The sequence below is a fragment of the Dipodomys merriami genome, unplaced genomic scaffold, assembly GCF_024711535.1.
Source record: "Dipodomys merriami isolate MVZ:Mamm:240054 unplaced genomic scaffold, mDipMer1.0.p SCAF_19, whole genome shotgun sequence".
NCBI classification, from domain to species: Eukaryota; Metazoa; Chordata; class Mammalia; order Rodentia; family Heteromyidae; genus Dipodomys; species Dipodomys merriami.
The window spans coordinates 16,989,167-17,002,610 of NW_027203270.1; the positions used below are offsets into that span (position 1 = coordinate 16,989,167).

Sequence of the window (13,444 nt, forward strand, 5' to 3'; positions counted from 1 at the left end):
CTTTAGGGCATGGCATACATCATTCCAGGCTCTTCTTGCTTTAATTGTCTCTGCTGAGGGATCTGAAGTTATTCTGATTGGTTTCCCTTTATAGGTGATTGATCTTTTCTCTTTGACAGCTTTAAGGATCCTTTCTTTGGTCTGAATTGATCCTGTGCGGATTACAATGTGACAGTGGGATGTCCCATTCTGGTCTGGCCTTTCTGGGGTTATAAAGACTTCTGGTAGTTGAATAAGCCTATCTTTTTGCATGCTTGGGAAGGTCTCTGCTATGATCCTAGACCAAATAAATTTCCTAGACCATTAACTTCTGTCTCTAGGTGCTCCTCTACACTCATTATCCTCAAATTAGGCCTTCTGATGGTATTGAATAGATTCTATTCTACATGTTGAATAGATCTATCATATTTCTTTGATTTGTCTCAAATAATTGTCTGTTCTTTCTCAATAATATCTAGGCTGTCTTCAATCCCAGAGGTTCGATCTTCTGCATGGTCTAACCTACTGTCAAGACTTTCTACTTTGTTTTTTATTTCTTTTCCTTCTAATTGGTCAGATTTGATGGCTTCAAGTTCTTTGTTGGAGCTTTGTTTTAGATCTTGTATGGACTTCTTTACTTCCTTAATTTGGTTTTCTGTGTTCATTCTCAAATACCTTAGTAGATTGGTTATGGTTTCATTGGACTCCCTTTCCTTCTGTTGGGCTTCATTCATCATTTCCTTTGTGGCCTCCCTGGATTCCTCCAGCTGTCTGTTTGTGGACTCCTTGAATGCCTTAATTAGTCTTTGTCTATTCTCATTCTGCTCATGAAATTCCTCTATTAATCTTAAATTAGCCTCATCATGCTCACAATATTCCTATATTAAACTTTGGTTAGGCTCATCATGCTCATGCATTTCCCTGTCATGCTCACAGTGAGTCCTTTGCAGGTTTTCACGTTTTTCATTCAGCATGTTTTCCATTAGTGCTTGTTGAGCATTTTGGGAACACTCCCCTGGGTTATTCATTGACTGCTCTGTTGCCTGATTGTCATGAGCGGGAGTTGAAATACCTGGACCTGCCATTTTTCTTGTGTTTCTGCTTGTTCTGCCCATTTGGGTATGATAGCCAAACCCATTCTGAGCTAGAACACTATTTTAAGGCAAGCATCAACCAGAGTCCTGTAGTTGCACATTGTTTGATCCAGTCAAAATGGGTACAGATACAATCTAGTTCAACAGATACAATCTAGTTCAACAATAAACAGCTAGGGATCGATGGACTAAGAAAAATCAAGGAAGGGGTCAGCAGACCAGAAATTAATAGGTTCAGGGAGAATTGTGAGGAGAAAATAAGATTGGAGGTACATAGGGAAGGAAAGTGAGACAGCAATTCAGAGAAAGGGCAGGGATAGCAGGAAAGGAGAAGAGAGATAAAGAAAAAGGAAAAATAAAAAATAAAACATTTGGGCTGGGAAGGTGGCTCAGTGGTAGAGCGCTTGCCTGGCATGCTTGAGGCCCTGGGTTCGATTCCCCAGCACCACATAAGAAAAGAGAAAAAAGCTGGAAGTGGCGCTGTGGCTCAAGTGGTAGAGCGCTAGCCTTGAGCTGAAGAGCTGAGGGACAGCACCCAGCGCCAGAGTTCAGGCCCCACAACTGGACCCCCCCCCAAAAAAATAAAAATAAAACATTTAAAATGAAACACTTAAAATTATATAAGTATAAAGAAATAATTCTACAATTAATAGAGTTAAGTCTGGGAGTTTGTGAATCGAGTAATCAATTTCTGAATTAAGTATGCACACAATGAAGGATAAGGTCTAATAATTGAAGATAGGTATATATCTGGAGATGAACAGAACAGCAATTAAATAAGGCAAAACAAAACAACAACCCTAAAAGGACAATAAGGGGAAAGAGTATAAAGAGAATATTAAAAAAAAAAAAGAAACAAGAACAAAAAAGAAAACAAAAACAAACCTAAAATAAAAGTGATAAAAATAGACAACAGTTTAAAAAAATAGGTAGAAAAAATTCTTTGGATTTTTTTTGTTGGGGGGCAGAGTGGATCTTGTGTCTCACCTGTGTCCATACCCAGTCTCTTGGTGGTGGAGTCTCTGGTTTGCTTGTGGTGTTTGGTTGTCCTGTGGCTTGGCTGGTTTCTTCCATCAGTTTGTTTGAGCAGGCTGAAGGAAGCTCTGCCTTACCCAGGGGTTTATGTCCCTTCTCCCAGGCTAGTTCAGTGGGAGGGTGATCTACTTTGAGTATCACAAAAGAGTGAGGTGGCTTTTTCCTCTAGCTTGGAGTTGCTGTGAGGGGTGCTAGGTTGTAGGTAGGGCTGTGGCCTGTCAGCAATCAGTAGCTTTACCCTGATGGGGTAGCTCCTAAGAGACTCAATCAGCCTAGCCTGGAGCCAATCTCAGGATTTATGAGTAACAAGTTTCCAATTGCTCCAGGGTGTGAGTTGCTTCTTGTGCAGCAGCTGGGTAGGGTAGCCTCTGGTTCTGTTGACCCACTTAGGAGATTCTACCCTGTCCATGAGGAGCTGCCTCTGCTTGGGAGGAGCAAATTTGCCCAGGGATGGAGCTGAGCCCTGACGCAGGTCAAATCTTTTTGACCTATTGTCTTCTTCCCAGGCCTGAGTTAAGTGCTAGCTGCTCTGGCTGGGTCTGTGTCAGTATCAAAGATGCAGTTTTTCTCCAGTGGTGGGGGAGGGGCTACCTTCCTACTGCTGCTCAGTGAGAAGGAGTGAGGATGTCTTGGGGTACTCATGCCTATCCCTTGGTTTCCAGGTTGTCCACACCCATGGTCTGCAATTGTCTGTGGTCTGGCAAATGAAGATTTCTGCTCCTTGCTGGGTTTTGCTGGTGGTGAGCAGAATCCATTCATGCACCCCCTCTGGTTCATTTGTCCCAGGCTCTCTCTGTCAATATGTCAGCCAGCTGCAGCAGCCACTGCCTCTTCTGCTGCTGCAAACCAGGGGTGCTCGAATCTGTGTCCTTAACTAAGCTGCCTGAGTTTTTCCTCTTTGGCCAAACTCTGTACTATGATAACACACTTGGTGTGTCTCTCTAGCTTTAGATTTTCCACTGGAATACTAATACTGGTTTCTACAGGAGAGCTTGCTTAGCCCCCAGTCTCTCCTCTGCCATCTTCCTGTGTCTTCATTTGAACTCATTTTTTTAATGCACATTTTACATGTCTAAAACTTAACTGCATGTATGTGTAAGTGGCCTGTCAGGTTTTTTTTTAACTGGTCCTGGGGCTTGAACTCAGGGCCTAGGCACTGTCCCCAAGACTCTTTGCGCTCAAGGCTTTGGGGGGGGGTAGTTTATTGGAGATAAGAGTCTCACAGGAACTTTTCTGCTTGGGCTGGCTTCAAACCATAATCCTCAGATCTCAACCTCCTGAGTAGCTAGGATTACAGGTGTGAGCCACTGGTGCCTGGCCTGTCAGTTTTAATGTACAAGTTTTTATCACTTTGAAAAAAAATGATTCTATTACCTTAATCAGGTCCAACCATGTACAGATAGTTAGGAATAAACTCTGGCTCAAAGCAAAGGAAAAAAGGTCAGTTGAAAACTCAAAACTGCAACGAGGTCTTCAAATTTTATTATTTATGGAGAAAGTACAGATTGCGTGTGATTATTTCCTACTACATTTTATAGCCTGATACTTTTTTTCATGTATTCTTCTCCCTTAACATTTTGGGGCACATTTTACATGATGAATATCATGAGCATAGTCATGTGTTTAGCTAGTTCTTTCCCTCAGTAGTTTGTAAGACCAGTAGGGAACATTATCCATAGTTTCAAATAAAAATTGACATATAGACAAATGTGGTTGTGTTCTTCTATAATACCAGCTATGTGGGAGATGGAGATAAAATATGCATGGTTAAAGGCCAATTGAGCAAGGTATTAAGAAGATCCTATCACAGAAAAGAAGCAGGACACAGTGGTTCATATTTCTAATACCAGCTATATGGGAGAAGGCAAGAGAATTGTGGTCCAAGACATATCCTGAGGAAAAAGAGCAAGACCCTACTGAAAACTCAATTAAATAACATGGACTGGGATCTTTGTTCAAGTGACAGAGTACTTCCCTTTCAAGTGTGATGTACTAAGTTAAAAAAAATTGACACACTGATTTTTCATGCTTGAAGCATGGCCACAACCTGTAACAGGCAGGGCAGACATTGTCCTTATGGAACTGGAGCCTCTGACTTTTCCATCTTCACAGGTCATGAACATAAATAGGACATGAACTCAATACTTTGCAACCTTGCTGACGGAGTAGAGTGTTGGAGGGATAAGTTCAATAAATTGTTGCATCAGAACAATAGTAAATTTCCTAGAAAAGAAATTTGAGGCTGCATAGATAAGAGGTGGTTTCTTGTAGTAGATGGCACTGGACCCGGTGTGTGATCTCACAGTGGGGATGAAGAACTTCTACTGAAGAGTTTCCCCAGAGCTGCCTTCATGTCCCGGTTTCTCAGACTGTAGATGAAAGGATTTAACATTGGGGTCACAGCCATGTACATCACAGTAATCACTGCATCCTTCAGGCTGTAACTGGTCAGAGGTCGGAAATACATGCCCATGACCGTCCCATAATACAAAGAAACCACAGTGAGGTGAGAGCCACAGGTGGAGAAGGCTTTGAGTATGCCCTTAGTAGATGGAACCCTTAAGACAGTGGCAAAGACCTGAACATAGGAGATAATGATGCATAATAATGGTACAGAGAAAACACCAACCCCAAGGTACATCATCTTCACATTAAAGTGGATGTCAGAGCAGGAGAGCTTGAGCAGAGGGGTAATGTCACAGTAGAAGTTGGCCACTTCCTTGTTGCCACAGAAAGATAAACCAGCTGTGAGTACAGTATGAGGAAGAGCATTTGCATTTCCAACTACCCAAGACCCCAAAACCATCAGGACACAAGAACGGGGTCTCATAATCATTGTATAATGAAGAGGGCGGCTGATGGCCACAGCTCGATCAATTGCCATTGCTGCTAAGATATAGCTGTCAGTGTTACCCAAGGCTATCATAAAGTACATCTGTGCCAAACATCCTCCAAAAGAAATTTCTTTCCTCCCCAGAAAATGGTTGGCCAAGGTCTTGGGGATGGTGACAGATGAGAAGAAGATGTCAACCAGAGAGAGGTTGGCGAGGAAGAAGTACATGGGGTTGTGGAGGCGAACATCAGAGAGAATGGCCAGGATGATGAGCATGTTTCCAACCAGTGTGATGGGGTATATGAGCAGGAAGAGGATGAAGAAGATGTCTTCTTGTTCCTGCTGTCCAGTCACTCCCAAGAGGATGAAATCTGTGGTAGCAGAATGGTTTTCTTCTCCCATGGCTCCTTCAGCATGGAATGGGAAAGGAATCCACAGTGCAGTTCCTAATTGTTATAACCTTTCTTGTCTATCATGGTTGGCTCAGGTCACAGCATCTGCATTTTTAACCAAGTTCATGAAATTCAGGGGTAAGCCATCATTTGGAGGGAAATTCTCTGCCCCTGGGAATCATTGTCATTCACACATGAATAGTCATATCTAAGATTAGAAGGTCATGCCAGTGAATGATGATGTTCACCCTCCCCATTACCAATACTATTAAACAATTCAGATCAATTCCTTTGTAAGAAAGCTCACAATTCATTGCCAATATCCTTTCTGATCATTGTGGAGAAATCACAACCATGTGATTAATATAGTTTTTCACCATTCATTCTACATAGAAGTCAGTCTCTCTTTCAAGAACCTTACAATTGCCCAGGGAGTCCACTATCACACACTAATTTTAATGTGCATGTTAAAAAAAGACATCATTTTGAGGTCATTGACAAAGTCTTTGTGTAGAAGAGTGTCTTGGTTGAAAGATCAGTTTGGAAATTTGAATTGTTTCATTGACCCAACACAGAGTGATCCCAGAAACTGGCGAATGACAGTGAAGCTAGGTGTTTTCAATAGCATTGGGATATTGTAATTTACAAGACCATTGGATTTAGGAACTACTATCACCATCCTGGTGAATTTTCTCCTTAGTGTACCTCTTGTGAAATATATTTTCACTATCATTATTAATAGACTTTATCCTTTTGACAGAACCTCAGACATATATAGCCATATGGCTTTCTCTGTCTTGTCTTCCTGTTCTTAGTGACTTGTATAACTGCATGTTGGCTTCAATTGCTCATGAAAGGTCTATTTCTGGAGATGATCTCTTTTCTCCACATCTCCACGTGTAGGCACTCCTACCAACATGGCTGGGAAAACTCCACACATTGCACATCCAGTTGGAGGTTGTAAGATTTGGGGAGAGAAAAAGCAATAGATGGTTTATTTTCAACTCCTGAATCATTGATTACTGTAGTGCATTGCTCATTTCATGAACTAATCAGTTTGCACTCAATATTTCTTGAGTGGTTTTCTCAATGATTTGCCATCTGTGGTATGCTTGCAAGTATAATCACTCAGTTTGTATCTTGCCTGTACATTTGCTCTTGTTGCTTCTTCATTGAAAATAATAGTTTATATTTACAATGTTACTGCTCTAGCTTAACCCACATACTTTCAATGAAGAACAGTTGTACTGTTTGCATAAGTACAACACCAGGATTCTCAGTTCTTGGATCCAAGCTGCACTTCAAAGTGTACTAAATATGACAGGCATGACCAGCTGTTTGCTGAAATCCATGGTCTTCTTTTTCGTGGGCACTCAATTAGAGCATATTTCCTAGATGTCCTTTCAGGGAGCTGTGGTCATACGACTGAGGCCTAGCCCATCCACTTATGTATTCCAGGTCTGGGTTTCCTCCACTATGCTCAAATATTCAGGAAGCTGAATTGGTTGGTGGTGGGATGGGCCTGAATTCCTAGTTCTTCACTTCTAGGAGAGCTGCCCTGTTATATAGAAGAGAAAAACTTACCTTATGTTTAAGTCATTGTATGCTCTTTGGTCAATTTATTACAGTGGTCTGAGTTGGAATTTTTAATTCACTAATTTCTCCAAAGTAATTTCTACTTCTTTCTACCAGCCTTTTAGTGTTTCTATTACATATATGTGAATTATATGCTAGGCACCAGGGACATAGATATAATTGTTGTTGTTTTTAACACATCTAGTAATGGGCATCCCTGTCTCTAACCTAGAGCAGTTTGGTCTATTCTCTTAAAGTGTCCTTCTTCTCCATTCAGAATCATAATAACTAAGGGGTGGTTAGTAACATGGTTTGGGGGTGGGGCTAGTTCCAATGATGGAGAAGAGAAAGATTTCAGAGATCAACTTGGCTATATGCCAGATTAATCTAATGTTGATGAACCTAATTCCTATTAAGAACACAAAAGTTATAGGTGTATATGTTAGTTAAAAATCACATATAATTACCTTTAAAAAGATAAAGAATAATTTTGTATAAGGCAAAAAGTAAAGCTCAGAGCAAGAAGTGTAAACTATAGTGGATGCTCTACAACCCCATGGGATTTGCAGTCAGATTTATAGTCAGGGTGCTGAGGGTTGGGGTCTGGGGGTACTTACATCTGGCCAATGATCTACACAAAGCTCAGAGATTAATAGTATGTGTGCAATGCTAGAATAATCCTTATATGTGAACAGAGTATTAGGAATAATTTTGCTAGATAGTAATTAGAAAGTAATTAAAAGTTACAGGGTCACACCTGTAATACTAGCTACCCAGGAGGCTGAAATCAAAGCCAGTCCAGACAGGAAAGTCCATGAGACTCTTATCTCCAATTAAACACCTAAAAACCAGGAAATAGAGCTGTGGCTTAAAGTGTTAGAGTGCTAGCCTTGAGCAAAAATGCTCAGGGAGAATGCCCAGTCCCTGAGTTCACTCCACGACTGACAAAAAAAAAGTCAATACCATTCTTGTACTTAAGTAAATTTAAATTAGAAAAAATTACAAAAAGGATTCCTATTTAAAATAACTGAAAAATTGGAGAACTCTAGAATTAATTCTATCAAGACAATCTAAAATTGGTTTGAAATTATATAAACTTTGATGGACAAAAAGAAAATGAGTGGACCAATAATATGAATGGAAAACTTTAATATAAGAATACCTCTTCTCTTCCAATCAGTCTCTGCATTTAATGAAACGCCAATCTGAACACCACAGGCTTTTCCTTTTGAAATAGAATTTAGTAAACTGATTAAAAAATGTAGGTCACTTGTAGGTCACTTGTAGAACAAAGATATCTGTTGCTTCAACAGATATAAAAATGATATATTGTAGTTGCAGAAATGTTGACTGAATTTTGGCAGGGAGAAGCACAAATAGATCTGTATAACATTTATTAGAAGATACTATACAATGGAGGCTGGTTTAGAAAAGGGATGGGTTGACGACAGCAAATAGTCATGGGAGAAGTTGGTAACCTTGATATAAAAATAATACAGAAAATCAGATTAAAATATAATACATATAATATATGAAATATTATGGTAAGACCCTTTTTCACAATGAATATTCACTAAAAGTGAATGATAAGAATGTAAAATAGGTTCTATTGGGGGTGGGGATCAACAGGAGAAGGGAGGCTGAACAGGGCGGGTAGAGGAGGGTAAACATGGTCAATGTATTTTATGTATGTGTATGAAAATAGAACAATGTAACCTGTTGTAATTGTTTCAAGAAGAAGGGGAAGGAAGGATAAAAGATAGCTATAGAGGGGGCAAATTTGGCCAGGGTACATTGTATGCATATTTGGAAATCTCACAGTGATATTCGAGTCATAGGCCAATGAAATTGCTAAAAGGAGTATTTACAAATCAATATGAAGAAAAGGCATTTCTAGCAAAGAAAGAAAAAATTACAAATGAAAAGGAGGAATTAAAGACATAAAAATGTACATATGAAAATATATTGAAAGTCATTAGTGGCAAGCAGAACATCAATAAAAAATACAGAAAAAGCCGGGCGCTGGTGGCTCACGCCTGTAATCCTAGCTACTCAGGAGGCTGAGATCTGAGGATCACGGTTCAAAGCCAGCCCGGGCAGGAGAGACCGTGAGACTCCTATCTCCAATAAATCACCAGAAAACCGGAAGTGGCGCTGTAGCTCAAGTGGTAGAGTGCTCGCCTTGAGCTGAAGAGCTGAGGGACAGCGCCCAGGCCCAGAGTTCAAGCCCCATGACTGACAAAAAAAAAAAAAAAAAACCAGAAAATAATTACTAAAGAATTAATTGTGGTATGGAAATCCTCAAAAAAAACCTAAGAGGAATATGTGTCTGTTATCAGGGAGGAAATTGACTTAAATGAGGCACAAACACATGACCTAAGGAAAATACTCTAAAATTTAACTACTGTAAAACATTTGTGTGAAAAGGATATAAAAAGAAATCACAATCAGCATTTGTAAGAATTTTTAGAATAAAGGGACAAAACAAGGAGCCAAAAGCACAGCAGGAAAAAGGGGCAAAAAATGTTATTTTTACCTGGGTGCCATTGGCTCATGCCTGTAGTCCTAGCTACTTGTGAGGATCAGGGTTCAAAGCCAGCCCAGGCAGGAAAGTCTGTAAGACTCTTATCTCCAATAAAGTACTCCCTAAAAAAGCCAGGAGTGGAGCTATGGCTCAAGTGGAATAGCACTAATCTTGAGCAAAACAGCTCAGGGAAAGTGCCCAGGCCTTGAGTGCAAGCCCAGGAACACACACACACACACACACACACACACACACTCACACACAAACTTGTTATTTGTAAATAGGTAGGCCATCACTACCCTGTCCACTCATAAGGCCATGCATGTCAGTAAATGTGCATGCCCACAACACACTCAGATTTTACCTCAGGGAACAGATAGAGCTGAGGACTCAAGTGAACTAGACCCAGCTGCCTTTTTCCCTGCCTGTGTTGTGGACAAGAACTCCAGGAGAAGTGTGCACAAGGTGGTGTTCTCTCACTGTGTCTCATGTTCATTGCTTCTTGAAGACCTAGGATCTGGAATCAAGTAGATAATATATCCTAGCTTTACTGCCACCTGTCTGTATGACTATCAGTTCATTTCACCAGATAAACAACATCTGCTAACATGACACAGAAATTCTACTCACCTCCTGAAGCTTCCAGAGGTCAGGGGAGGGAATGGCTTGGGGTCATTACTGCTTCTGGAAGGATCATAAAACTGTTTCCAACATCTATAGCCTCACCTGGGAAGTCAGTTCACATGGTGTCAAAAACCTCCCTGGTTCCTGTGGCTTTCATTCTTTGTCCACATGTGAGATGGCAGGCAGTGGTCTAGCACCTTCTTGCATTCTTCTTGGGGGCCAGTTAGGCCCCCATCCTGGAGTTCTGTGACTGTGGTGGAGAAGGCAGGAATGGCATGACTTGCAGACAGGAGGCCTCAAGCTCTGAAGCATTAGCAGGAAGGGAAGAAAGTTTTCCCGGAAGGAACCTGAGGAGGAGGAGTCAAGTTCCTCTGCAAGGAAGCTGGATGAGTCCTAGTATAGATGGCTGGAATTAGTCAACAGGTTATAAGGTCTCCTGAAATTCGAGACTCCCTGGTCCTGATTCAAGGCCAAAGTCAGAATAATTACTGAGATTCATGGAAACTCCTCTGGATTTGCCCTGAGGGACACAGTAGCTCTCAAGTGTAATCTGCAGTTTCCTGGAGAGTAGTATGTCTCCAGGGTCCAAGCATGGGGCTGACCTGTTCCAGCCTCTTTATTTGGATGTGATCTCCTCTCTCTTGCTTTTCAGCACTAATTTGTAGCACCATTGGAGTTGTAAAGATGGTGTTATAATTGAACTGCTGCCTTTCTTAAGCCCATGCTAATACCTTCCTGCTGCTTAGTATGGCAATGAAAAAGAATTGCATGTCATCTTTCCTCTAAGAATTGTCTTTAGGAGTGTGCTTTCTTTAATCCATCATGCTGATAGTATATCTATAAACTTTATAAATTCTTACACATAGAAAGAGTCTAGATGCCATTTACTCTATTTTATACAGGAAGCCATTATAGTACCTTGGAATAATGATCACATCTTATAATAACTTAGCACTTCCTGTAGCAAAAAAATTGCTTGCTTTTTGTGTAAGGCAATGGTGAGGATTGAGCCATGACTTTGTTCAGGACTTATGTCTGCCAATCATTGGCCCAGGATCATGATTTCATTTATTTATACACCATTAAAATAGAAAAGTAATGATAATGATGACCTCACTCTCAAAATGTTATAAATGTTAGATGAATTTGTATTTAAAATTTTCTTAAAATAATGCTGGACACACAGCTGTTATTTATTAACTCTGTATTACCATATCCCTTCTTAATATATACCACCAGTCATGTCATGATTTTTCACACCTAACAGACTACACATAGTAGATATGGTTGTTGAGTGGCATTTTACTGTGGGTACATCTTATGTCACATAATTATGCTGCCTGTTATTAATTGTCCTATTTCTATGTGTTCACTACATAGAACCCAATGACAACCTATGATACTTTCCATAATCAACTAAAACTTTATTTTAAAAACTGATATATCAAAAGAAAATCTTTTAAATATTCACACATTTTAGTAAATTGACTAACTAAAAACAAAATCCCAACTGTTTGTCTCTTGCAAGAAATTCATTTCATCTCTAAGGACACATGTAGATGGAAAGCAAAGAGACAAAATAAGCTATCGCACATGAATGGAAGCCAAAAGAAAGCAGAAGTAGACACACTGATATTAGGCAAAATGTATTTTAAATAAGAAATCATCAACAGAGGCAAGACAGGTCATCACATAATGATAAAGGGATCAATTCTGCCAGAGGAAATGTCATTTTAAAAATATGCGTGCAACGAATACCAGAGCACTCAAGTAAACAAATCCGTATTAACAGGCCTAAAGAGAGAGGCGGAGTCTCAACAAAAACTGGAGATTTTAACACCCCACTTCCAGCAATAGATCATTCAGAGAATAAAAAAATCAACTATTGGAGTGAAATTGTACCCTAGGTAAAATGGACCTCAAAGACTTCTAATCCTAGAAATGTGGTCCCCTAAATCAATGTCAGTTAACAAATAATAAGAACAAGAATTTTGGAGAAATGAAAGTAAAGGTTTAGTGATTTTTTTTTTCCAGGTGAAGTAAGAATAGGATGAGCTACTCTTCTAAAAGCTACATTCCTACTGAATGTAGGGGGAAAGGATGAACTTTAAAGGAAAGCCCCACAGCATGGGCTCTGGACACACATACTGGAGCATGGCTGTGGGTTGATGGTGGCCTTGGGGCTGCTTGTTTCCTGATATGCTCAATGTGGATATGACATCCACATGGTAAGATAAGGAGAGAAGCCATGATGGCCTTGCCTGGAGCTGTAAAGACGTGCTTGATTTTCATCATAAGGGGTAATGGGAGCAAGAGACAGGACAATAAGGAACTTGCACAGCTTGCAGGATTGTTAGTAGAGAGTCAGTTATTGGTCGGAAACTACATTTGTGAGCATATTTAGGTGTCTGTTCTTAGCCCCCACCTCACTGTCCCTCAACCCACACCCCAATTAGACCTCCATAGAGGTTTATATCTTTTTGTTCATTTGGATTTACAGATCTAGATTATGAACGTGAGACACAATCTGTGATATTTGTTTTTTCTGAATCTGGCCTGTTTTGTTAATAAGCCAATGTCACATTCCATACATTTTAATGCGAACAACGTAATATCCTTCCTCGTCAGGCTAATAATCCACTGTGTGTATTTGTGACAGTTCATAAACATGGGAGAAAAATAGTTTTTATCTGTTCATTCAGGATCTAAAACATATTTCTTGTTCTCAAGTACCTTACAATTTCATGGAGAAGATTCATATGCTTATGTTATTAGACATAAGGCAAATACATTATTTTGGGGAGTCTTTGACAAGGTGTAAGGCTTTTCAAGCCCTTCTTCTGTCAGGAGAAGGACTCGTCTACAAACTAGTAATTATTCCATGGACTAAGTTCAGTGCAACTCAAGAGCCCAGGAGGTGCTAGGGGTCACTCCACATTGTAAAGAATCATGTAAGACAAGTTCACTACGAGGAAGATTTAAGTTAGAGGAAATAAAATTGTGTGTGCTATGAAAGGATGGTTTTGGATATTCTTTAATTATACTATTTAATCACCCAATGCTCTTCCTCAATCAGACTATTCATTTTGTGTAAGCTGGTGTTTCACCCATGGTGAACTCTCTCCTGTGCGACTTTCTGTTAGAGAGTGTAGACAACATGGCACTTTTTAATCTACCTTCCCAAAACTTGGATGACCCTGCCATCCCTCTCCAAGTGGGCAACCTCAGACAATCTATTCATTCTTTCATCTGGGCTCTTGCAGCATATTCCGGAAGAATAGAAATCTGGGACTAGAATCATGAATCTCAAATCCCTTTGGACCCTTCCTACTCTTCAATTATAAATGGAGGTCATCTAAACCCTGGTGACTCTCCTCCCACTCCCCTT

The 13,444-nt window shown here is 40.1% G+C and overlaps 1 protein-coding gene across 1 annotated transcript; it reads right to left on the minus strand.

Annotated features, from left to right (window-relative positions):
- Positions 1 to 3,885: 3,885 nt before the first annotated feature.
- LOC138830391 (olfactory receptor 1A1) lies at positions 3,886 to 5,528 on the minus strand. Its single transcript, XM_070026766.1, has one exon. It carries the CDS (start codon positions 5,341 to 5,343, stop codon positions 4,408 to 4,410), a length of 936 nt encoding a protein of 311 aa, XP_069882867.1. The 5' UTR covers positions 5,344 to 5,528; the 3' UTR covers positions 3,886 to 4,407.
- Positions 5,529 to 13,444: the final 7,916 nt, after the last annotated feature.